The sequence below is a fragment of the Dermacentor albipictus genome, chromosome 3 (assembly GCF_038994185.2).
Source record: "Dermacentor albipictus isolate Rhodes 1998 colony chromosome 3, USDA_Dalb.pri_finalv2, whole genome shotgun sequence".
NCBI classification, from domain to species: domain Eukaryota; kingdom Metazoa; phylum Arthropoda; class Arachnida; order Ixodida; family Ixodidae; genus Dermacentor; species Dermacentor albipictus.
In genome coordinates, this window is record NC_091823.1 from 67,833,254 (window position 1) to 67,860,489 (window position 27,236).

Here is a 27,236-nt window from a genome sequence, read left to right on the forward strand (position 1 = left end):
ATATGCTCTTCGCTGGTGCCACTGAGCTGCAGTGCTTTTTGCCAGTGCCACAAGATGAACGATGGAAACGTAAGATAGAGTCTGAGTGGAACAAAAGGTTAATTACTCAAACAGGTTATTAAAGAGAACATATAGATTCGTGGGCTTAACAGATTCTGTTGTTCTTTCGTTTAGGTCCTCGGCTCTCGGAATCAGCCATAGGGAGGCTTGCTCCACCGTCCAGGAATTGCTCATTGAGTATAACCTATAGCCAAGCTAAATTTGCACTTCTTTCTTTGTTTGTTTTTTGCACTCTTCACGCAATTATTGTTGATTTTACTGTTCTTATTTTTTTTTATTTTAACAACTAATTTCCCCTTTGCACAGCATTCACTCTATATGACTTCCAAAACACGTTTGGTGATTATAACTTGGAATAATCTATTCATCTCATGGCCAATCAACAACAATAAGAACAACATTACAGAACTTGCCTGGACTCTCATTTCTGTCTGATAGGTGACTTCCATACTCGTACCGGATGACGCTTTTGGTGCTGCTGCCCGTAAAGAGATTCTTTGTGTGCATTTGACGTCTTCGCGTGTGTATAGTGCTTGTTTATGTTCTCTTCTTGCTACTTTCCCCTTTTTCTACGCCTATAATAATGAAAAAATATAAGCAGCAGCAACAGCGGACAAGCACTGATTCTCCCATGCAGTGGTGCCTGCAACGGGCCTATTCCTTCTTCTTTTGCAACTCTGTTGTGAAGTTCTTTCTAGTCGGCTCTCTCGCACCAACCTCCTCGTTTTTCTCTGCCATTGCTCCGTGCGGAGAGCCAAGATGCATCTGCGGTTGGCCCTGGTGCCCGCACTGGCTTTTGAAGTGGTTGCTGCCTGCAGACGCTTCCGGCTCGCATCACGCTCGGGTGAGTCGCCTCGCTCGCCTCCATGTGGTATGATAGCCGGGCACTTCGCTACTCAGCGCCGATGCTTTCGAACAGCAAAGTCTACTTCGGGCGGACGAAGCCACAGAAGCAGGAAATTTGCTGCGACAAAGTAGAGAAGTGCGGAAAGAAACTAAAGGCCGGTTCGCGAAGGAATTACGAACACGAGCGCTGACACGAGCAAGCGAGAAGGAGCGCTCACAAATAACCAAGATACGGGGCCGGTGTCATGCACGCAATGACGTATACAGTTCGCTAATGCAGTCTGTACATCAGAAAACGACGGAATCCATGTCAGTGCAGGTTAACACGGCGCGTTCGTCTTACCTAGACAAAGATAACTTCGTAGTAAGCGTGTTCACCTTGAGTATTATTTGCAGCACTTCTCAGGAAAAAACAACAACATAAGCAGCAGTGGAGGAAGGCATTTTTTTACTACGTCACTCCGACTGCACAACGTGACATTAATCTTTCCGGCAGTTTCATATGGGGTGTCAAACCTAACCCGAACGGAAAACCGGACCCAAATCGGAATTTTGGCTGGAACTGAACCCAAACGCGAACCAGTATTCTTGAACGGAGGCTGAACCTGAACCGAACCTTCCACAACAACAACAAAAAAAGCTTTCGGGCAGATCCATTAACATGGTAGCGGATTAGTCAGCCCAGCTGTCGATCGCAGACCGAGCAACTATGGCAAAATTCGTGTCTAGAAACATTCTCTTGAATTTGGAATGCGACCCTGCGAAACTCGAAGGAGGTGGCAACTCACGCTTCGGCCGCATGGACGCAGACTCGAATGACCTAGCTTAACGCTTGCTAGTGGCCTCCAGTGCGCGATCTTCATCGGTAGCCTACACTCGACGCCGAGGAATAGAGCCTAGCATCTGCTCTCGCTGACCTTGTTCAGAGACAGTCACTGGCCGCATCCTCCGCTTTCGCACGGGCACGTTGTCGTTGGTTATAGTCGCGTATCTGCTGTCGACGCCTCTCTTCATGCTCGGCTTGTTCTTCGGCCGTGCGCACAGTGCGTGGTATTCCCACTTTTCCTATTTTTGTTGGAGTTGCAACTGTTGCAGTGGTCTACCTCTACGATGCAAAATCCGGTTTTTACACACCGCGGTGGCCACCGCAGGCGAACATCCCCATGTTTTCCCGCCACATCCCAATGTCTTCCCGCTGTGTTAAGGGCAGGCATAACACGCAGCTGGCAGCAACGGCGGCCAGCGCGGGTGCACTCCCCCACTCCACAGGTGCGGCGCGCGGTGTAATCACGAATCCTCGCTTTCTTCATCATACTGTTAAAGCTCCCAATATGGCCGCCAGTTCAACTCGTTAACTATACCTCTATATACCGTAAAACATCCACACCAGGGCACACGGAGATCAGAAAAGATGAGGTCCACGAGGACGGTAAATAAAAATATCAGTTGCTTGAGCTACATGGCCTAATTTATTGTATATATAAGAGTGCGGTCGCTTCATGGATACTAATGAATACCGTCACTTTCTTGGTAAGCGGTAACCGTGGCTGTAAAAAATACGGGAAATCTGCTCGTGTTAGGTGTCATAATTGAACGCACGTTCGACGCTTCTAAGCAGAACGCTCATAGATTTGCAAAATATTTTACAGAGCACAGTGCTCGTGGTTTAGATTTAGTTTAGATCCGCATGGTGGCTTAGAAGAAACCATCCTTGTTCATCGTTCAGAAGTATCAACGTTCTCAAATGCTTGTAAAAAACCAGCGGATACTCGGCCGCTGAATTATGAATTTTGTCTTCCATCTTTGCGAAACACTGGAAGTCTGGAGATATAACTTTTCTAATACAATGGGCATTCGTACTGTCTTGTACGTCACCATATGCCACAGTTCACTCAATACCTGATAGAAATTGGAAATGAAATGCGCTATTGCCAAGGTAATGAGGTGTGGAAGCTATGTAAACGCCACGCAGACTCAGAGATTCTGACTAATTGCTTCTCTCTTTGTTATGTACATAAATATGTCTCCGTATTTATGGAATATCTTCGTGAACTCGGATGTAATAGCGAAAACATTCCAGCAGAACCAATCACACGGTGATCGTCGATGTGAATTCAATAAGCAGTCAAGCAATGTGACGATGCACAGTATTGCTGAAGACAGCTTTATTCAGTATCTGTAATGGTAATTCTGAGCTTTTGATTGTTTTGGCAATATGCGATATACACTGTCTCCGGGTTCTGCATACACTTTGTTACGACACTCGCTCTCCAAAGTTTGTCATGGCCACGACGGCAAGAAGACGAGTGTATGACGACGACGCGGTGACGGCAAAGGAATGGCGAAGATTTGCAGACTCAGAATGTCTAGAATAGGTGATGAATGGTAATTGCACACAAGAAAGACACATGTTCCACGCTTTTGCACGTACTTAGCACAGATGACTATAAATATAAATACGGGAAAGATAAAGCGTAGGGATAGATGCGTCGAGGCGCCTTACCACATGCCGCACACTCTCGCAACGGCACTGCCTAAGAAGGCTCCTTTATCTATAAAAGCGATGTAGCTCTAGAACACGCTAAACTTCATATGTAGTGTGGGGTTCTCACCCGTGCTCTTGGGACAAAGGAACGACAACACAGTAGTGCAAACAATCACAAGGGCATTTATTGCACCTTTCAGAGCCGAGTTTCTATCCACAAAACATGCCGATGGGCACGTGACATATGGCGGAAGTTTGACTCACCGCAACCGGATAACGGCCTCATGCTGTTCGCCTCAATGTTCGCTTCATGCTAGACACCAACGCCTGGTCGTTCACGCGTACGGTCTCGCAGAATCATGGATCGGCGCACGCGCAGAACGTCCGCGCCGCTAGCCGATCCCGAGATAAAGAGGAAGAGCCTTCTCCTTTTTGCGCCCAAGTAACCCCGCCGCTAGGTGGCGTTAGCAGGGCAACACTCGCGCCATCTCTCGTACTACCCCGCAAGCATACCAATGGCGCAGTAAAGCCACGCGGCCAAGCCAGATTACAGGGAACAAAAGCTATGCGAGAAAACAACGTATGAGGGGACGCGTGACAGTCGCGCATCCCCACAGTAGATATTGATGTAAAAAAAGAATAGCTGCAGAAGCGATCTCTAGATGATTGTAGGCATTGATGCGTCTTACTTTAGATCAATACAGTGACACAACGTATTGCCACCACCGAAATGAGTTATATATGATGCATGTACTGCAGCATGATTCCTGTTTCGCACTTCCATTTAGAGCCGCCGTCCTGAAGCCGGCGCGTGGCCTCCGAAATGCATGGCGCGCCGGTGGGTGCGAACGCTGGGGAACGCGTCAGGAAGCGTCAGGCGGCAATTGTGCTCTTCTCTCGCGCTACTGGACACGTTGCTCTCATCTAGTGGCACTGCCGCGAAGTGCATGCATGGCCTTCGAGACAAGAAGTGTGGCGCGCTGGTATCTACGAGCGCTGAGAATTGTTTCCTCGCTTACCGCACGCTCGGTGGCACAAACGGAATGACCCAAGTTGGAGAGATTTATTGAAGAGCGGCCCATACCAGTGACGCAGCTCGCTAAAGTGTTGCGTGAAAGGCGTTCATTGCAAAGGGGCGCATACCCAATGCATTTGTGGTGCAGCCTACTAATGCGTCCTGTTGTTGCCTTTGAGTAACCCTTTAACGTGCGTTCAATTCCGCTCAGCATCATTGAAAAACAAGGGGTAATTTTCGCCGCGGTAGAGTGGCACATTCCCTGTGAAGCATACCTAGGTACCAAATTTGGCGCGAAAGACGTTCATTAAAGAGTGGGACACACCTATTGGCACGTAACCAGTGACCCAAGTCGCCGTCAAAGAGTTTCTTCGAAAAGCGGTGCCTACCCAGTTACCCAGTTCTGCACCTACAGTCACCCATTTGATCGTAACACAGGTTTGTTGAATAGTGACATGTAGGTGCACACTGGCAAATATTCAGTGATCTAAGTTGGTCCTATGGTTGATTGCGAATCCTGTTACCTCAGCACAAAAGCCCGACTCGCTAACCATTCTACTATTGACTACCCAGTGAGCGCTGTATGTGAGAAAATGGTTACATACATACATACATACATACATACATACATACATACACACATACATACATACATACATACATACATACATACATACATACATACATACATACATACATACATACATACGTACATACATACGTACATACGTACATACGTACATACATACATACATACATACATACATACATACATACATACATACATACATACATACATACATACATACATACATACATACATACATACATACATACATACATACATACATACATAGCCTCTGCTGGAAAGTGCGTGAGGTATCCTAACAATGCTAACGCAGCCCATTTATGTACACCTCCTCCTGACGAAATTAGCCCATGCCCTTTGCAAAAAAGCTGATAGCACTATGCAGAATGTCACATGCCGCAAAATAAAATGAACTACGTGGAACCGGTTCGCAAACCCGTTCAGTGTTGTGAACCGATTAGCGAACCACTGATTTTTTTTTTATAGCGATGCTCTGTATGGCCAGCTTATTCGTCCGTCCATTGGTCCGTCTGTCGCCTGTACGCCGAAAACTGCCCTAGTGCATCCCCATCCGCATGCGCTAAAATAAAGAGAGGCGCGCGATTGGCTGCGCCAGTAGTGATGTCGTCGCTCTCCGTTGCAGTCGAGGGCGCGCGCAGCAGTTTCTCTCCGGCTCCGAAATGGGTGGGCCACACGTCATAGCGTTCTCCTGAGGAGGTGGCAGCTTTCAATCCCCAACGCCGCGAGCAAAAACTGGAACGAGCTCATCAACGTCGTGCCGATGCTGAAACCCGGGCAAAAGAACTGGCACGTGCAGCCGAGCGCAAGCAGTTACTGCGTACTGAGGATCTGACAGCCTACTAAGCCGTCGTTTTGATGAACTGTCAGGATTAACCCAGCAATAAAGACAGGAGCCGGACGCTTCACCTTCGCTGGTTAACCATCTGTACGGTGTGTTTGGGCGCTGATTTTTTTTCTACGAAATGGAACTTCACCGGAACAACATCAGAGCGTGTGGAAGCCGAACCTGAACCTAGCCGATATTTTTGTTCCGGTTTGATACCCTCGTTTTCATAACTAGCTCATCATCGCATTGTTACAAAGCACCAACTATGGTGCATTTCCTATGTATTGTATTTATTAGGCAGTTCAAAATGCGAGCGCGAAGCGTGAATGCATTTATCATGATTTTAGGGTCGCTCAGGGATCTGAATTCATGCACATCTCGATTCTTCGTTTTCTAGCAATGTTTATAATAGGCCCCTGTAAGGACCTTCATCATACTTGGGAGAAACGTGCATATACGTTTACATTGCATCTCGCAGAAAGTTGTCTCACACGTGATTTGTAACCGCGTATTACAGACCTTACAAGTGGTTAAAACTTTCGGATATTTAAAGCCACCGACGTTCGCCCCCATTTCTTTTTACGCGTGGCAATGATTATGTCCCACCTCCTTGGATGACGCAAATGAAGGGAGGCAAGCCTGGTGTGCTTCGTACTCGTCTGAGCGCGTTTCCTCTCACCTGTTTTTCCGACAGGTTCCACCTTGTTGCAGTAGCTATGGTCCACGACGTCTTTAAAAGGTTTAGGGGCAACATCCACATCCCCTGCAGCGTGCTCTAGCTGCAATGTACTTTTTGTAAAGACCTGAAGCGCAAAAAGCCAAGCCTTGAAATGACAGCCTACAGACAAAGAATGACAGATACGACCAGGCGTACTTCTCGCGCCACAAAAATTCATCACCAGAGCCCTTCTTTTTTTTTTTCTAACAGACAGAAGCGCGGCCTTATGCAAGGTAACCCCCTTCGCGCACCACCGAGAGTGGGTTCTCGATTCACTATTCTTCTGCATTCTTTTTGACCTCCTGGCTTTTTCCAAGCTGTCCTATATCCTTTCGCAAAGCCGTCAGCTGCAGAAAGCAGCGTTTCAGGGAGGGCAGTCGCCTGTTCCAGTATGGTTCCAGGAGCGAGCAACACGCGGCAGCCCTCCCCTAAACGCTGCTTTCTTCAGCTGACGGCAGGTAGCGACACAAGGTTATGCTTGAGTCGCAGCGGCAGCAGCTCGCATCCCCATAAGCGCAGGCAAATTTTGCAATTTTTTCCTAAAATCTAGGCAATTGACTGTGCAAGTTTTATACTAAACGAAGTCGACGCCGAAATACGATCGTCCTGCAAATTTTGAGCAAGAACAGTACAACGGTGAGCCCAAAATCTTTTTTCGAACACGCGTATCAAAATATTCAGCACCATGAACATGTAAAAGCCTGGTTGCTTTGGAAATGCTAAAGATATCTGCAACTTGTTCTAAAACTAGACAGTTTACACAGAATAGAAGTTCCAAAAGGACTTCTTCTTGGGCAAGTTGGTGCTTAGATTTCCTAGGTATGATGCTAGATTTCCTAGGCCACAAAGTATACCTAGAATAGAAGTTCGCAGGAAGTTGGAGACCGAAGTGATTGATTGACACTAGGCCCATAGACCCGGCTAGAAAATGAATTGAGTTGTTCGGGGAATCGAGTTCTGAGAATATAGTTGCACTTATGAAGGCAAGTCCTCTTGTCTAAATGTCTTCAGGCTGATGCTTTCGTTGTTCGGTCACTGTTGACAAGATATAGTTTACACACCGTATTTAAAGTTAGAAGCCCGCTCTATACTAAATTGTGCAATCGCACACAAAGTGCCAAAAGTTCTATGAAGGGCGGGCTGCCTCAGTCTTTTGCCCTCGTCAGAAGGGGGAAGGGGTGGGGGGGAAGGACTAACGAGAGCGGGAAATGATTTTCCTACGGCAGAAATTGTGTGGATATCTCGGGCGCGTCCGCGCCATTGGGGCAGCCGCTGTCGTGCAGTCCAGGTATGCACAGCGCATGCGTGAGCCGCGAGTAGAAGGTCATAAAAGGCCGCCGCACGCTGTGTGTTTGACGGTGGAAATGACGATCCTGATTGATGACCGCGAAAACTGACCCTGGAAACGCTGGTGCGCGGAGTCGCGACAACAGAAGCGAGTGAATTGACCTTCGTGCATCTCTCACTTCAACTTAAACGAAACGTCGACATCACAACACATGCGTAGCCACCGGTAGTATGCGCGCACTCTGCAGACATCGCAGATCGTTTTGAAGATGAGGCCCGCGCAGGCGCGCACTTTAGCCACCTGGCAGATCACCTTCAAGATACGGCACCCGCACGGCCGCGCCGTAAGCAGCAGCCGCTGGAGGAGCCCCCACCCCGCCCCCCACACACCTTCTTTTGCCTCACTGCCAGACCTCGTGCGCGATAAAAGAGGGCGCGCTTCCGCCGCGACTTCCTCGCTCGCACACGCAAGATTGAGCCGAGTTCGCCGGCTCACTCTCACACTCTTGCAGTCGCACATGCAGCATATGGCGCGACGACGATTTTACCGCCTTTGCGTATTATATGGAACCTCACGGCGACGGCGACGCCGACGGCAGAAATGCGCCAGGAGTTTCTATATAATTGCTATCGCAATAATAATATCGCGAGACACCACAGGAGCTGTCCTCCGGACAATGACACCGACTAAGGGGCCAGAGGGAGGGGAGTCTTGTATCCGTCGCGGTTGCTTGCTTTTACGAATATAAAAGTTCACAGGTTGACAAGTGGGACAATCGTAAATGTATGCCAACCTAGTTACAATATTTTGCATGCGGTATTAGGTAGATAAGGGGCTAGAAATAAACGAAAAACGCATTTCAGCACTGCCTATCTTGTAAATTAGCAATGTGCAGAGTATTGTAACGTAGGCAGCCGTAGTTGTTCGGTATTTGGTTTTGTGTCGTGTTATTTCTTACGTACAGTATTCAGTGTCCTGCATGTAAATTGGTATCATTTCTAGCCTCCAGTTTCAAGTAGCATTATTTATGACCGCGCCAACAGTATGTGTGGATGACCAAACATTAAAGAAACAAATGATGTAATATGTTTAACACCCCACCCATTAGTACATTGCCCTCGAATGACCAGTCATCAGTGTATGAATAAACCGAAATAGTCTCACAACCAGTGCTACTAACAGGCCTATTACCGTTACTCAGCGCTCCCATGTGACATCTATCTAACCGTCCTGGAAGGGGCACATAGAAACAGCGAAGAGCTTTTCACTGCCAGCCACGTTTGTAATCATGTTCGCTTCTTTTCATTAAGGAGCCTTTCGATCCCGCTACAGGCATTTTCTTGCCGTTAATCTTCGGGAACTCTGTGAGAGCTTGAACATACACGTATAATCAGACAATGACAGCATGAGCACTTTGAGAACCTATAAGTGGGCACTGTATTCTCAAGGGTGGAAGACAGCGACTGCGCTGAAATGCAGGTAGAGTGCAAACAGGGGCAAGCTGCAAGCGTGGCTATTTTGATCTCAACGGTGAAGTTGCTCACCCGAGGCTATCGTAAATGGGCAACCGTACCGGGCAATACAGGAGAAGCCAGTCAATAGCTCATCGGCTATTCTGTCATGGTTTATCTTTTATTTCTTATTCCTGTATTTACTTAGGACTCTAGACAAACGAAATGAACGGAGCTACAGCGCTATGGCTTATATCGTGCGTATGCGTGGAGATCAATGGGACAATTTATTGTCCGTGTCACTGTATGTAAACAGCTCTGTTCAATCTCTGCTACATGCGCACTCATCGCATACACAGTTTCGCAAACAGGGGCTGCAGCTCCCATTCTGCCTGTCCCGTGGACTGTCAGCTTCAGTAAAATAAATCGGCAAGAAATATAAGTAACAAGTACAAGCATAGAAGTAGTATAAGTAACAGGCAAATGAGTATAATAAATGAGTGAATAAGGCAACCGGCCACACATTACACAGCGAATCTCCGACTGAAAATGCGCTTACGTTGTCCGAGCAGAACTATGCTAACAGAGCTTCATTTCATGTAGATTCCAAAGAGCGCACTGGGTCTGCCTTTCCCCTTTTTTTATTTGTTTTTTTTAGACTTTAGTGGCGAGCTACCCAAATGAGCACAAATAATATCCAGATTATCATAATTGCCATGGAAGCGGCTTTCCAAAGCACAAAACTGTGTGTATGATTTCTAAGCGATCAGTGTGGATATCAGGCTGACACTTCGTGCACATACCCGCTACAGTCTTGGAAAAAAAAGGCGTCTTTCAAATAGATGCCAATTATAGCTAAGACCAAAAATTGTAGCAAGGCAAGCGCTGGTATAGCCATGATGCAGGAGGATAATATGCTATAAGCGATGTGTAATTAAGCAACGGCACACTGGACTTCAAGTGAAGGCTCAATGCTGTAGTGAAGCGCGCGACGTACAACCCATAAACGAATACCGCGCAGGTGGCACAGAGTGGTGGCGTTATGCAGGGCATCTCGGATGCTCGCTGTGTGGAGGATTCGGCGAGGTTAACAGTGACACAATAATTTCTGCACTGCAACTTTTAGAGAGAGCCGATGCTATCAAATTGTGGTTTCCGACACATCGCTAGTGACGGAGGCTTGCTAATATAAAAGAGCACCTATGAGCAAAAAGGCGTTGTGAATTCAGCCCGCCATTTCCACGGTATGTAGAAAGTATGCGCAACGTTCACACCTCCGTAAGCAATGATTTGTCATAGGGGTGGAGGGACCTGGCGTTTGTGAGGTGTTGCATAATAATTGTAGCAATGTGTGCTCGTATCTGTAATGAGTTCGTCAAAATTCGAATCTTTTATCACATAGCCACTAATATTACCTCAGTTGTATTCCGTTCACCGAACTGATTCAAGGAAAAAGCCTATAAATAGATATTTCCTTGAAAAGCAAGCCTGCAGAATGTATCCTGCGTTCATTATTTGGCTGGCACACAACCCCACAGAATCACGGGCAGCCGAGTTTCGTCAGGGCGCCACAGTATGATTTGCGTTTTAATTTACCTAGTGCACACGGATATTTGTTCATTTGTTAGCTTGTGAACTTATTGAACGATGTGCTTCTGCTGCAGTACGTTTGCGAACAACGTGTGACTCGTTACCTTCACTAACAATCCTTGAATAATCGGTTATCTGGAGTTACCTTGAATTTAGTTGACATATTCCTTCTTAATTACCCGCCGTGGTTGCTCAGTGGCTATGGTGTTGGACTGCTGAGCACGAGGTCGCGGGATCGAATCCCGGCCACGGCGGCCGCATTTCGATGGGGGCGAAATGCGAAAACACCCGTGTGCTTAGATTTAGGTGCACGTTAAAGAACCCCAGGTGGTCAAAATTTCCGGAGTCCTCCACTACGGCGTGCCTCATAATCAGAAAGTGGTTTTGGCACGTAAAACCCCAAATATTATTATTATTATTATCCTTCTTAATATACTACTGTGCAATGCTTAAATGAACTATGTGAAAGATTTCTACGTGCGTTTAAATAGAGCTTACATCTATCCCACGTTACTCCTTGCCAATGTGAGTGGCCTTTGCGCAAGCATTACGATCTATTTCCATTAGGACCTTCTTTGAGCACCCACACATCGACGTTGTGCTGTCGGTAGTTCTGTGTAGTTGCGCTGTAGTTTAAACTTGTATGTTGCTTCATATTCTTGTTATAAATTAACCACGCCAAAAGCTTTTATCACAGAAGAGTTTTCGCGGCGAAATGTTTGAAAGAACAACGCGTATTTCTTCGAAAACGAGCATCTGCTTAAAGATAGGCACATGTCATCCATCAATAACTTTATTGACAATTCACTCACTGGACCTTCAAATGTCTGGAACCGTACAGCGAAACAAGCGTTCTGGGGTTGTTTTGCTTGACTAATGACGAATTCACAGTGCATATATTACCTTGTAGTAATGCTGAAGAACACAGTAGCAAAGCGGCGATTCGCTAAAATAAATTTTTATTGGCTGAATCTGCGCCAACAAAACCAAGTGACATTCATATGACAACGATAGCGGCCAGCCCAGTCGACGAGCACAAAAATGTGACGAAAGGGTCAAGCACCTCGGCCTTCTTACATGGCTCATCGAATGCTCCGGCGTAATTGCTGGCGTTCCCATACCCTCCAGAAAATACAACACTATTTGCGTCGCGCGTGCAATCTGATTACACAAGGCTCAGCGAGAACATACCCAACGGATAGAAACAACGTTAACATCCGAGTAAGTTCCAATACATGCACGCGCGTCTTGCACTGAGCGATCCCGCTAAGCTATTAGCGGGTGAAATGCAGTCCCAGGAAAAAGGATAAATAAGAACACGTATCAATATGATGTCTGTACAAGTTATAGTCTCCTAGAAAGGTGACTCTATGTTAGGATGTGTGCAGAAGCCCTTGTTCAGGTGGTCGCCTCCGCCATTGGCACATTAAAATGTGTCCGGTACGTGAAGACGGAAAAAAAGCAGAAGCATGCACAACCACCGCATTTCACTCCTCTTCAGGTAGCCGAAGACAAAAGCGAACGAAGCACAATAGTAGAAATTTGCTATTGAGCTGATGTTACGAGAATTGATTGAGCTGATGTTACGAGAAATGCCGAATCGCGAAATTCCTTGCAGAAGTAAAATAAGGCCATTAATGATTTGAAAAGGCCGCATTGGTGAAGGCTTTTCTTAAAAGGTTTCAGGCCTGTCACTTTCAGTGCCTGCATTAAATCGAGAACGTCGTCGAGAAGGGATCCCATTAGGAGCCTTCTTATATGAGCGCATCCTGCACAAGAAGGCAGCCTCCTTTCGAGCAAAGTTCTTCCGTCTCATCTCTATAGGACCCGTTGGCAGTGGCTCACTTTGGCCTCATGTCGTGCACTCAGCTGACGCCCGAGGCTGCTCCTTTCTCTCGTCCCGTTCCATCAGCCACTATCCGGTCTTTACCCGCGGGCTTTACATCTGTTTCAAGCGCTTCTGCGTCGTTAGAACCTCGTGTTCCCACGATTTATTCCTATCATACATTCATGGCAAACCCATTCATTCCCCTTGCTTCAAAGTATAACTTTTGGTCTGGGCTTGGGCACCCATGTAATCCGTATATTCCTGCAAGCTTAATCTAGTGGCAAAATAATTTTTGGTCAAAAATTAAAAAAAAAATTTCAGCACATGCCAAATGCAAGACATTTGTAGCAAGAACCTTCCTACTTAACAAGATTTGTATTACTTTTCGCAAGAAGCTAAAAATAAAGAAGTCGTAGTTTCGTTCAAATGGCGAAGCATCGATTCCAATAGAAAATCAGTGTGCAGCTTACGAAGTAAGGATTTTAGTTTTATGGGCCGTGTAAACTCATAAATATTCGCTTACTGACTAAATTAACGAACATGGTGTCACGCGCGCGCTGGCAAACAGAAACATCTCACTCGATGAGCGCGGACAGTCACGTTCAAAACGCCGGCTTGCGAAAAAGCGGGAGAAATGTACCTGGGGAACAAACATCTGTCTCCATTACAGCCTGTGAAAGTGCAAGAATGGAGAAGCTGTTGCCGACGTTAGAGGACGTTAGGCAAACACCAACGCAAACAAAGTATGTCGTGCGCGCACGCACGCGTGGGGAAGTACAGCATAAGTGCTCATTCCTCATACCCTCAGCCAAGCACACGTGTCTTATTGAACTAATTCAATTTTCCAAAGCAAACTGTGTCAGAGAATTCGTAAAGTACGGCTGAGGACAAGTAGTAGGCATGATAGCGTCGGATTGTAATTCGAACATACGAGAAAATGCATTACTGTTACGTGGAAACTCAACGACAAAGGTCTTTTCCGCCTGCCCTTTAAGGTCTGTCTGAGTGGCCGCGTCCGTTACAGGGAGGTGCTGTTCTTGGACAGTGTTTACCGTAATGTTGATTGCGGTCGCGGCACACGCTGTCCGACAGATGCAACGGACAGAGCTCCCACGCATCAACGACAGACACATTGTGTGCACACGTACTACGTCACGTGCCCACGTAAGTGTGGAAAAGTGCAGCCTATATCCTCATTCTCTTAGGCCCTCGGCCAAGCGCAAGTGCGTTATTGAACTAATAAATTTCTCAGAGTAAATTGTGTTAGAAAATTTGTAATGTACGGTTTACAAACAAGCTATCGAAATGATAGCTACTGATTGTAATTCTAATATCGGAGAAAGCGGCATCGACATGTGGTGATATCGCCTCATGACATAATCTGAGAACGTCATCACGTCAAACGTGACGCCATGCAGTAACGTCTTCGTCAAGCGATGATTGTGACCTGATGACGTCATGTGATGCCTGTTGGTGAAGCAGCAAACTGTGTGCTTCCCACTTCTTTGCAATGTCTCCGGGATTGGCCCACGTTTTTGTGTGAGCAATGTACACCCTGATGCAAAACATCCGACCCACTAGAGGCTAACGGTTTAACTGTAAAATCTACGCAAAGGCGCTTATTAGTCATCGATGTTTGGGACTTACCGTTAGCGCAGGGCGTAGACATTCAGCACGAGCTGCAATAACGAACAAAAAGCGCTGGAGAGGACGACCGACTAAAATGTTCCAATCCTTCTCTGCAATTCAAATACTAGTTCAAGCAGAGATCAAAGGTTAAAGAGAACGTTGCTTATCAGAAATGCGTGAGAAATTGACGCACCACGAATACTTTGGAACGACATTTACTTATTAAGCAGGAAGTCTGAAACACTACAACATCATATCCTAGACGAAGACGGAAACAAACTAGAAGAGGAGGTGGCATTAAAACATCCGAAAAATAACAGATGAATAAATTCAAGGCAACGATGAGGTGGTTTCTCGAGAAAAAATATGAGCATGAACGAGAACTAAATAGAAAAAGAGCTGGCGCTGAGAAATTTCAAGTGAAAGAAAGTCGAAGAGAAAGTTTCTAAGCGTACAGCCACAGGGTTAGACGAAATTCCCATTAGGCTGATTGATAAACAAGTACCAAAAAGTAAGGAACCTCTGTTGAAAGCAGTAGAAGAAAAACGCTCACAAGACAGGCGAATACCCAGCAGTTGGCGACAAAGTAGAACTGATTTGATTTATAAACGTAAGCGGGAAAAAGATAGAATTCACTCATGCAGACCATTGACCAGTTCATCGGTAATATACAGGTTAGCAATGCAGACAAATAACTTAAAACTGCAAGCATGGGCAGATATTAATGGCCTATTGGGAGTACTTCAGAACGGCTTCATAATCGGCAAGCGCCTCGATAATAACTTATTCATTCTTACTCAGTGCATTGAAATATCCAGAGCAGGAGGGAGATCATTATATGTGACCTTCTTAGACACTACCAGAACCTATGAAAACGTAGACCGCAGCATTGTGTGGGATTTTCTGTAAGGAGAAAGCTTAAGCAATGACTGTATGCAACTTTTGGGGTAGATTTACCTCGAACATATCTTTTGCGTTGAATGGAATGGGATGAGGTTCCAGGAGAAAGCTGATATCACCAAGAGACCGAGACAGAGGTGCTCCCTATCCCCGCTGCTGTTTATTATGCACATGGTAACGATGTAAAAGGCACTAGGCGGAGTAAATACCAGGTTTAATCTCACATACCAAGAAACGGGCACACTAAACAGCTCCCAGGTTTATTTTATGTGCACGACACTGTATTGCTTGCTAAAAAACAAGGTGGTATGCAACGCCTAGCTAATATTTCCGCACAGGAAGGTAAGAAATTAGGATGGAAATTTAGCGTTAAGATATCAGGATTATGGTATTCAGTTAAAATGCGGAACAGACAGTGTCAACACAGGACCAGGAATACCTAGGATAAAGGAATACACCTTGGTATATAAAGAAACGAAGCCAATAGATTTTGGAAACACAGGAAAAGCAATAACAGCGAAGTACAAGAGAAATTCGGTCTTAATGAAACACTCGATGTTTCATTAAGTATGGGGATACAATAAATGCAAACTGCTTCAGAGTATGTAAGAACGGGGGATGGCTACTAACTTACATTTGGATGTGCGGTTGTTTCCGTTGAGTGAGGGGTAGAATGAGGACACGATGGTAACCAAATGTCAGTGGGATGCTTCGAATTGGGCGCTTCCAGGAAGACTTCAAAAAATGAAACTGTGAAGGCTAATATGGGCTGGACAAGTTTTGAATTAGGGAAGCTCAGAGTAAAATTGATTTCAAAGAACGACTGAGGACTAAGAAAGAAATTAAATGTGTTGCGAGAGTGTCCAGGTATTTTTACATCGAAAAGATTGACTCACAGTGGAAGAAACGAACTAGGAAGCTTACCAGCAAGCACGCGACTAGTATAGCAAGCAACATGGCAGCGAATAACGTCAAACACAAAGTCAAAGAAGCTGATGCAATCTCATGGGTGCCGGACACGGGAAAAAAAACTGTTATGAGTAACTGCCTAAGAGGAAAAAAACGAAATCCGGAAAAAAACAAACAGGGTGTCTTAGAACGCGTAAATATAAAGCGAGGTACACCAAGGAAGAAGCCTGTGCTTGCTGTGGTAAAGCTAAGGAAAAGCTTAACGCGATGTACAGGCAATAAAACTTGTAAGTAGACACATTAAAGACTGCACAGTGCTTCCACATGCGATGCGACTTCAACATATCATTCTCGATGGCGGCTTGGCAAAGCCCTATAGGAACTTCTGTTTTGGTGCCTCCAAATATTTAGTTGCGGCTTCGTTACCTAAAAGAGACCGAATTATGCCGTAGTTTGTGAGGGTCTGTGCGCCGCGTGATGTTGTATGTGTGTATGCGAAATTAACACAGCGTGGGACTATGTATGTAGGGGCTTAACAGGCTCTGTGAACTTGCCCACTCATACAGAATTATTTACTGTCCACTAGTCCTAAGACAAGGCCACTTGTCGAAACGCTGGCTCCCGCTTTTACTTTGTTCTCGTTTTGCTTATCGTCGTTAATTTCCACTTCCCGCCTTCCGCGTGTTTTCCCTAAAGAAAAATGGGACATTTTGACAAAGCAGTTTATGTTGTTACCACCGCTGACTGGCGACATATTTTAGTGCTTCCCCTTGATGGACGCCGCCTGTAAGAGCGGCACTCATCCATTTCTAGTGCGCTTGGCCAAAGTTCAAGACCCCGTTGTCTGTTTTTATTGCCCTGCTTATTCGTTCACACATTTACTTACCACCTCAAGTACCTTTTTTCTCGACTGCTACCAGCAACTGCCATTTCCCTGAATTCCATTTCAAGGCCTGAGCGAAAACAGTTGCGCCTGCACCTCGTGAAGATGTTTGACTACTTTCCTGTGAACCCCAATTTCAAAACTCCAGCCCACTGAAGATGGCGAACGGACACCACTCGATCAAAGGGGGGAGTAAGAAAAAGCATAAGAGTGAGACATGGAATAGGCATATAAATTACTCTTTGACGAGGTTTATATAGCCCAGCGTTTCTCTATTCTCTGTTCAGTTCGCTGTATTTTCTCTGTTCAGTTCGCGATTTGAATAGAACCTTGAATGTTATAGTATGAAAACTGAACAAGTGTGTACCGAAACAAAAGTAACAATGGGTATTCAAGTCCTCCGGCAAAATAGTTCACAGCGAATCGTTATAACCTCCACATTGCAGGCGTTTTGGAATGGACATCTAGCACGTGAGGTCAGTCTAGCCCTTCGTACAAGCGCTGAGAGCTGTCGTGTCCAAAAAAGCACGGGAGAGGGCCACGAGAGGCTCTCCCAAATATATATTTACGGTGTCTGAAGAGACAGATGCGTGGGCTGAATAAAGCGAGTTGCGTGACTTTACAACGGCTGGCAGATTTCCCGTAGTACTCAGGCTTTGCGTACTACGTGACTTCATACACAAATTTGTTTCGCGCACCACGAATTTCTGAAGTCTCTTTTACAACATATCTTTTTTTAATATGTGCCTTCGGCTTTTCCTTGGAGATGGCACGAAGTCACGCATGCTTGCTTTCGTGTTGAAGAGCGAAATTAGGTCTCATTTGGGTGCAATATCTTTGAATGGGAGAGGTAATGTAAACGTCGAGACCTGCTGCCGGTAGATAAAACGGCCTCATTTTCTCTCTTTCTTTTGCAGTCTCTGTACATATATATGCATATATAAGAAATACAATCTTAAAAATGAATGCATCATTTAAAAAATCAGGAGTATAGCTTATGCGGCAAAACTACTGTTGTACCATAAGCCTTGTATGGCGTGACTGCGAAAGATGAGACGGACGTGGAGAAGTAGAGAAGTGTGGCTAAAGGGTACACTATTCCACTTGTTAAAGGAAGAAACAGTGAACTTTTGAAAGCTGCGGCGAGCTACCCACTGCCCTAGCCTTGCTTTCCTCATTGTTTCTATGTTTCCACTTGCTCAGCCCGTCGACGCCGATTGATCTTGCCTTCTTGTCGCACCACTTCTTGAACAGAAGTTATGTGTGGTCCATAGCATGCAGTGCCCTTACATCTCTGTCGTTTAGCACTTTGCAAGATCTCCTCACCAGCTAGACGTTTCTTCTGCTGCCACCAAAATGCTACTCGTGCACCAGTGGTCTTCCCCTTTCCGTCTTCGTGCGCCTTTGCTCTCACCACTTGCGTGCTGCGGTGCTGACAGCCTTCCATGCAACAAGACGAAAACCGGGTGAGGACGAGTCAAAGAGTGCGCAGTTAAAACCCCCATTTAGAGAATGACGTGGCGTCGGGCTCTTAGTACATTTATGGAAACGTGAGGTGATAAAACTATACAAAAACGGAAGAAGAAGCTTCGTATATTGTAGCACGAGGCGTTGTGTCCCAATAAATATGACCACAGCGCAATTTATATGTTTTTGAGCAAAGACCCATGCCGAAATTATGGTCTTAAGAAAAGTGTGAACTTCATAGTTGCAAATCCAATTGAGTAGCATTCAAAAAGGCAAACTAAAGAGCAGATGAGAAGCCACGTTCATACAGGTTTTCCGTATTCTCACCTTTGAGTAAGAGGCTGGCACCTTCACTAAGGCTGAAAACTGAGCAAGTTAGGGTTTATTGGAACAATTACAAGACGGCACACCTTCGGTGTGCAGACTTATTCAAATGCAGCTATGATAACAATCTTACGCAATTTTTCGCAAGCCATTTAGCCTGTACGCTACAGAGCTTCTGGTTTTATCATTGGTTTTCTTGGAAGCATAGAGGCCCTAGCTACCTGTGTTGTCATGCGAGTATGTATTCTTGCACGTAACCACTTTCCCGCCAACCTGGCTCACTGTGTCGTCCATTGTCGAATGGTTAGAGCGACGGGCTGGCTGGGCTGAAGGAACAGGGTCCGAAACTAACCATCGGGCTGTTTGAGCTGCTGATTTTGTGGCAATCTGTACACCCGTGAGCAAAAGTATACGGACCACAAAGTCCCCGAAAGAACAGAATTTCCTAAACAACAGAAACAAGCATGAACGGCAACTGACAGGCGCTCTAGAATATTCGCTACGCCAATTTTGGACTGCAGTCTTTAATAGCGGAGGAGAACGCAGAGGAGAACTCATAGCAGGGGAGAACACCATTTTTATCGCGCATTCCCTGGTCCCTGTGCTTTTTCTCATGAGTTTACATACGGACCTCTCTTCAACGAACCTCCTTCCCGCCGACATTGGTCACTATGTAGATGTAGGACTGGGTATGTATCACTCTTCGATGAAACTATTTTACAATGGCTTGCAGCGCTGGGCGTGTCCCAATCAGTCTGTGCTGGTCTTCAATGAACCTCTTTGATGCAAACTTGGGTCACTGGGTATGTGCCAGTAGGTGCGTACCACTCCGCAGTGACTGAAAAGATCCTTTAAACTTCTCCACGCTTTAAACCCGACGCTTTAGCGGGCTGCGCCGCAAATGCACTGGGGTGTGTACCGCTTCGCAACGGAAGACTTTCACGTCAGCGCTTTAGCGAGATGCGCCCCGAATGCACTAGGTGTGGCCGCTTTTCAGTGACACTTTCGCCAACGTTAGTCAGTGAGTACGTGCCCATGGGTGTGTGCCAACAGATGGAATGAGTCTCAGCGTTCGTAGGAACGAGCGCGTCACGCTTCTAGTCTCGGAGGCGATGCGCGGAGACCTCGGCAGTGCCATTAGCAGCGTGTTTAGAAAGAAGCGCGAGAGAGCAGTCCAGGGGGCTGCCGGATGACGCTTTCCTTAGAGTTCGCACGCACCGGCCTGCCTGGCATTTCAGACGCCATGCGCAAGCTTCACGGCGGCACCGCTAGATGGCACCGAGTGTTGTTAGCGATGCACGAAAGAGGAGGCTCGCTTCAGTACACTCATCATATGTAACTCGTTTAGACGGTGGCAATTCGTTGTGTTGCTATATTGATTCAGTGTTGCTCAACGCATTACAGTCGCTAGTCATCGTGAGATGCAGACTGCCAATCTTATAAGAAAAAAAAAGAATGTGTGTGTATATATATATATATATATATATATATATATATATATATATATATATATATATATATATATTATTGGAAGATGATAAACCATAGTTACATTGTTGTGTACGTTATCACCACCGCCAGATGTGCCACATGGCTGCGTGGCTACGCACTCTTCAACGTATCTCTAGTGTTATGTACGTTCATAAAGTTGATGGTGTAAATATTGAACTTTAATAATGAACAACAAGAGGAAGAGCAGCTACCAATATAAACGAGAAGAAATAAATCCAAATATAACTGAATCACAGATATGCTGGGTGTTTCCGCGAATACTTTGAAATTCCAGTCCGTGAGCTGGTCTACGCAAAGAGGCGGACAATGCTTGTGCAAATATGGAAATACATAATTCAATAATTAACAAACATGTATAATTATGTTTTAGCTAATTACCTTGTAACGGATATCTCAATTTTAAGATTCTAGCCGGGGAGTTCGCAAGGCAGATCCACTGAGAACAAATTCATGGGATGACATCACTTTCGAGATAATAATTCCCGAACTTTGCGAAGGAATGCATTGGCGTTTCAGTTACTTTCCTGCTTCAATACATAAAGAAACGTTTTGTTAAGAAGGTAAGTGGGAACGGCAGTGCATTTTTACTGCAAGTTTGACGGCGCATGGGTGGTAGATGATGTCATCCACACAATTCCTTTCAAGTGGATATGCCTTGCAGTCTCACCCGCTTGAATTTTTAAATTGCACTATGTGCCATACGGTCTTTGGTGATAAACTTAATGAGATAATCTTGTTCATTAGTCGAACATGCATTTCAATATTTTGTGCAAGTGATGTCTGACAGCTTATGGACTAGAAGTGTTCTATCTTCCAGAGACAATTTTATTTTTAAAAAATTTAGATGTTCGCTGAAAGACCCTGTATAGGCGCGTCATTGAAGAATAAAAGGCAAATAACGAAAAAGAACACAAGGAAATGTGCTTCACTGCAAACTAGGAGGCTGTTGCTTCACTCAAGTGCAAGAAATAAATGAACGCAACGAGAGGGTAGACAACGAAGAAAAGGAAGCAAAAAATATTAGCGGCGCGTTGTCGGAGTTTGAGCAGAAATCGGAAATTGAAATTCAAGGGCACGCCGGCTTTGCATTGCAGAAAAATCTCGTCTCCCACACCATGTATAGAGGCGGCGTGGCGAAGTTGCGCTGTTTATTTTTTGTTCCTCTTTTCCGATAGTTTGACTTGTCACGTTCGCCCACACTGAATGGAGGGAGAGACAAAAACGTCCGTTAATATATCAAAACTAAATGCAACTCCTGCCCGACTTCCGGTGGACTGCCTAAATTAAATCTAGCACTCCCTTCCTCTGTATATCTATATAGAAGCAAGCTGTCCCATTTGTCGGCCCAAGAAGAGTGGCACCAAATGTCTAGTACTAGCGCCTCTATGAAAACATCTCCACTGAAAACATACCTTCTACATGTACTATTGCAGCGACCATATATCAAGAAGTAGAGCCCAGTATTCTCGTAGTTGTAAAAAATTTTGGGGACACTTACAAAATTTGACGAAGAGGAGCAAAAAAGTTGACTTACGTGAAAATATGATTTTGTTTTATTATGACGACCAATATAAACAAGGAAGCATTAGTAGAAACCACCGCGATTTCATCGCTTGGGAAAAACTCTGCACGTATGATAATTGACGTAAGAACCTACGAATAAACTGATACTTATCTACATATGATGAACTCTGTACACTCGCTGCTCTTTACCACTTCCATAATCAGACGGTCTTCCTGGTAGGGGACCAAATCTGGGTTTACGCCTAGTATGCAACGGCTGGCGCGGTAGACAGGTGTTTCGACACGCCGAAAGCGTCCTGTGCTTGATGTGCTGCTGTTGACAGGCGTTCCAAACATTTACCCAGCACCTCTGCCAGTATCACGATTCACAAGCAGCATGAGACTGATAAAACAGGGCGGAACATTTTAATTGCAGGCAAACTGAAAAACGATTTAGCAAGAATCTCGTCTTCTCTTCTGCAATCTGCGAGATATTCGTCTTTTCCTACGTGCCACATATTGGATGTGGCAATATTAAGCTTGTATCACCCTGCTAAAATCACCGCATAGTGATTGCAGTAATCATAAAATAGAAATAAAATGCGGTGGATATACCTCTCCCAATCCACGCGTTCTCTGTCGCGACATTTGATAGGTTTATGGTCATTGGAATGCACAGCCTGTGGAAAACAAACATGTTGGATCAAAATACCGAGCCCGTAATTTCATCAGCAACTTATTCTACTCAAACGATCGTCCAAATGAAACATATACACGGACAAATTGAATTTCGTCCAGATGCGTATTCTGTATTGAAGGTGCTTATACTTAGCTCCATATTAGTGTTGCTTGTGAAGATCGACCGCGACCTGAGCATCGCATTTCAAAAAAGAAGAGGCACTTTACGGTGCTCTGTGTATTTGCCTTTGTCGCCGTGCATCTAGAATAGACTTCTTTGCTCGTTTATCTGTTTGTTTCCCGTAGGAGTCATGAGTTACTGAAATACATATCATAAAAAAGAACCAGGGATGTAAATCCGAAGGTAGAGCCCTCACTTAGCATGCGAGAGGTACACAGATTGATACCAAGCATCTCCACAGGAGCATTATTTTTTTTCTTCTTTTACAGCATGGGAAAAGAGGATTAATAAACTACGGTAGTTAATGCCCCCAAAACTCATAGTGAGTTCTGAGGGACTGTGGACAGTTTCGCAATAATTTTGACCAGCTGGGGTTATTGCACTCAACTTCGACTCCCACCAAAGGGCGTGGGTTAGAGTGCCTTAATTAATTTTACCTTACTTAACTCTGCGTTAATTAACTTCGCCTTACTGAATACCAAAGAACGTGGATTCGACTCCCTCACTAAAGATCATGGGTGTGAGTGCTTTTATTAACTCGTCATTAATTAACTGTGCCTAAATATTACCAAAGGTCCTGGGTGCGACTTCCACCAAAAGGTCAAAGGTTCGCAGCTTTTTTGGACCGTTTTAGGCTTGTAGCGTAGCTCAGAAAGAGCTAAAAAGGAAGGAGGTAGGGGTAATCAAAGGGAATGGAAAACGGCTTTCGCAGGCTGGTTATCCCTGTCCCTACAAATGTCAATAGCAGACCGAATTCTAAGAGAGTTTAGGAAAGACAACCAGCACACAGATAATCCTGCAACTATTTGGGGTAGGAGAAGCATCATCCCTTATATTTACACTGTCTCACATAATCTTAAGAAAAATCGCCTAGTGAGCGAATGTTCGTGTAGTGTTTTCTGCCCGTAACAAGCGCATGAGGATTTGCAAGCTCACTAATCTGAATAAGGTAGCTCCTTTTCCTGTGATAAGGATCACAAAAATAAGTTTAATAATTGCACACATTGTGTTGTTTATTGTTTTTCACTCAAGTGCGGAAAACGTTACGTCGGTCAAACTGGCCGATGTCTGAATGACAGGCTGCACGAACATGGTTACAATGCCAATAATTGTATTACAGCTGGGGGGGGGGGGGGAGGTTTCTTGCGCAGCACTGCAAAACGTGTGGTTGCCAACCTGTCTTAGAGGAATGCGTCATTCTAGGTCGTAGTCGTAATCAGCTCACAAGAGAAATCATCGAAGCAAAGGCTATCATTGGTCTGGGCCATGCATGTGTAAGCTCACCTTTATTATCATTACCAAGCAATGAATTGGCGTATATCCGACTGCAGCCACAGGCTGTCTGAATATGTTGTCACTTGGCTACTATCGGTTTTGTTGCTTGGTTTCCTTCTAATCTTTTGATGTCACATGGTTTGCCGAGTGTATAAGGAGTATTGTGTCACGAAATAAACCATCAGTTGGAAGTTAGCGCTCACTCTGTTTTCCGTTCCCTTTGATTACCCCTACCTCCTTCCTTTTTTGCTCTTTCAGAGCTGCACTACAAGCCTAAAACAGTCATGACATACCAATTCGCCCAAACTGCCATGCTTTTTTGGACCATTTGAACAAAATATATTGAAGCATTAAGTAGGAGACCACAGTGCAGAAATGGCAGAAATTAGCCAAGCCAGCGTGCAGACTGGCATTCACATTTTTTAGCTTTGTTTTAGTAAATTTCAACCTCAGACATACTACTACAACGTGAAACAAGGACGGTTTAACTTAAAATAACTCGTCCTTTATGGCCAATTGTACTTTCAGAAAAAATGTTCCCTCATTGTTCTGCTTCGATTTTTTGGATTAAGGTTTATAAAGCAAGAAAGCTTAAATGAGGCATCTGACGCCGGCTCTCTGCGCATTTACAATTTGTTTGCCGGCAGGGGATCGTTAAAATAAACGAAGCGGACGGTTATGAATGCAGCTTTTTGTGCACAAGACGAGGACGAAGAAGAGTCTGAGACTGCGGGCGGCACACACGTGACGTGTCACAGACTCTGCTGCATATGTGGTGACTTGCTTCAATATAAAACAATGCTGTAAGTGTGCGCTCGTGCGTCTCAGACCCTACTTCGTCCTCGTCTTGTGCGCAAAAAGCTGCATTCATGTCCTACCAACATGGCCAAACACTCACCTTAGCGAATGGTTCCGCTGCAATTTTACGCACGGCTGACAGTTTCAGCTCACATGGCTCCCGCGAGCAGAGTGACGGTCGCATGTCGTCGTTGTGCACTTCGTGGACTTTGAGCACGGGCCCACAAAGCATTGTTAGTGCTGGCTTGTGATGTGAAGGCAGAGGGAAAAAAAAAAATGGCTGTGGCTTAGGTAAGGTTAAGCCCAGGATGCGAAGCATACTAGCCTTTATTTTAGTTGTTGAACCACTGTTTAGCCTGGTGAACTGCTGTTGCTTGGCTATATTTGGTTCGGCTAGACGAAGAAACAACTCATGCATTACTTCTTCGCCTTCAAGAGTGGAACGCGACAGCGTTCCCGTCGACCCGCCAAGGGGTGTAAGACAATGGGCTACAGGGCAGCGACTACGCGCCCCGCATTGGACGCGGTGAGCGTCGAGCAAAGCAGCGTTCGGCGCGGCAACGAAATGTGCGCCTGAGCAAGAGACGCACGCCTTAGAAACAGCGCGTTTCTAAGGCAACACCGCATTCACTAGAGGCGCTTTTGTACCGCTTTGAAGCGTTGTACTCGTGGCTCAGTGGTAGCGTCTCCGTCCCACACTCCGGAGACCCTGGTTCGATTCCCACCCAGCCCGTCTTGCAAGAGTTGAGCCAAAGCCACTTCTCCTCTGTCGTGACGTCACGGTGTCACGTGATTTCATGGTCACCGCCGCGCCTGAGGAGCTGGGTTAAGCCCTCGTAATATGCTTCGCATAAAAACACTATCCAGTGGGAAGGGAACCGGAATTCCTGGCTCTACCGCTAAGCACTCGGCCTGCTGTAGCGTATCGGCAGCCGCTGTTGAGCCAGGAAGAGTAGATGAAAAAGGGGAAGGCAAATTTGCTGGAAGGAGGGAGTGGGAAGTGAGAGCGAAGGGTTAGGATGGAGAGGGTGCAGAAGAAGTCGGGGGGAGAGGGTAAAAAGAAATAAGAATTGCCGAGCTCCCTCGGCGCTTATAACGGGATGGACTGCGTGAACGCTAGTCTCGCGGAGCGGAAAACGCGGCGCTACCGCTCGTAAATCCGAATGCGCTGTATACACGCCAGAACTGCCCCGTTTCCGTGTTGTTGCGGCGGCGTGGCGCACGTAGTCAAAGCGAGGCCGAGAGGCGGGATAGCCTACGGAGCTTCATACGCAGTTGTCACAAAAAAGCGGAATGTCTTCTTTTTCTTTTTTTTTTCTTACGAGAAGGAGTAACAGGGCACTGGGACAGAAATCGCTCTGCATTCCCGCTATGCGCGAACTGCTTGCTTTAGGCGCCTGATTCTTCACTTGCCCTGGCACGCTTGCCACTTTTCAGCTAGCGAGAGTACGTCGATGCCGTACTCCGAGCACTTGTTCGATGTAAATAAAAAGTGGAAAGACTTTACGGTGGTGTTTTGAAGTATAGGCAAAGATTAGTACTGAGAAGAACTCTAATCTGTGATTACCGCTAATCGCAATATAGCGCCTGAATGCATAAAAACTGGACGCAAGTGTAATGGGCGCAAGTACTGAAGAGTTTTAAAGACACGAATGGCGTCGGCTGTTAAACTTAAGACCATATGCGATTACATCAGTGTCTTTCTAAATTTTGTCTCCTGTAAATCTCGTGCTTCGGAGAAACCTTACTGTCCTCGTAGCCAACGTCTTTTTGTGCCCACGCTGTGCCTGTACTTTTCCGACAGAATTCACCTTTAAGGCCTGTACAGTTTGAATACTCCCCTTGATTTGATCATAAAATTCAGCCATCCGTAATGTTCAAGAATTTGATATCATTTACCCTTCTGTACTAATCTGCCTGTGCGACTAGATAGGAAGCAGTCGTGTTTTGTTTTACTATAACGTTATTTTTCTGTTTAGAATGACTCCCGGTTATAGAGAATACCAAAAAAAGAAGCGTAATGGGAGAAATACGAAGTAAACATTGAGGTAATGTCCTCGCCCTAAGAAAGATGTTCAACTGTCAACGAAAATCTCTAAGCTTAACCTGAACTTAACATCGCCATCACTAGTTGATTTAGGTTCTAGCACCGCACCTAGCTTAGTAGTATTGAAATACACTACATGAGGGTCACTGAAAAGTCACGCGTAAGGAGTATGCGTAACACATTATCTTTTTTTAAATATTATATCGCCCTTAGGAGATGTCGCCTTGAAGTGGCGCCGGCTGCACCTTTTGACGTACCAATAAGAACAAAAAGAATGAACCTAAAAACACTAAAACTGAAAGTCAGCTGAGAAACATAATAATGAAAAGTCCTTTCAGAGCTGCACAAAGTAAACCCAAAGTCATCTCACATAACTACCCTAAAACCAGGGCACATAAGAAAGCACGGATTAG

At 45.5% G+C, this 27,236-nt stretch overlaps 1 protein-coding gene across 3 annotated transcripts in view; it reads left to right on the forward strand.

The window, feature by feature from the left end:
* LOC135905511 (uncharacterized) overlaps window positions 1-27,236 on the forward strand; it is a 374,310-nt gene that overhangs the window by 159,840 nt on the left and 187,234 nt on the right. For all 3 annotated transcript variants that reach the window (XR_011512759.1, XM_070535549.1, XM_070535550.1), the window contains exon 2: window positions 813-904. Coding sequence is in view for 2 of the 3 variants with exons in the window: in XM_070535549.1 (XP_070391650.1) it covers window positions 813-904 (92 nt within the window). In the remaining variant the exon portion in view is untranslated. The remainder of the gene's footprint in view (window positions 1-812; window positions 905-27,236) is intronic.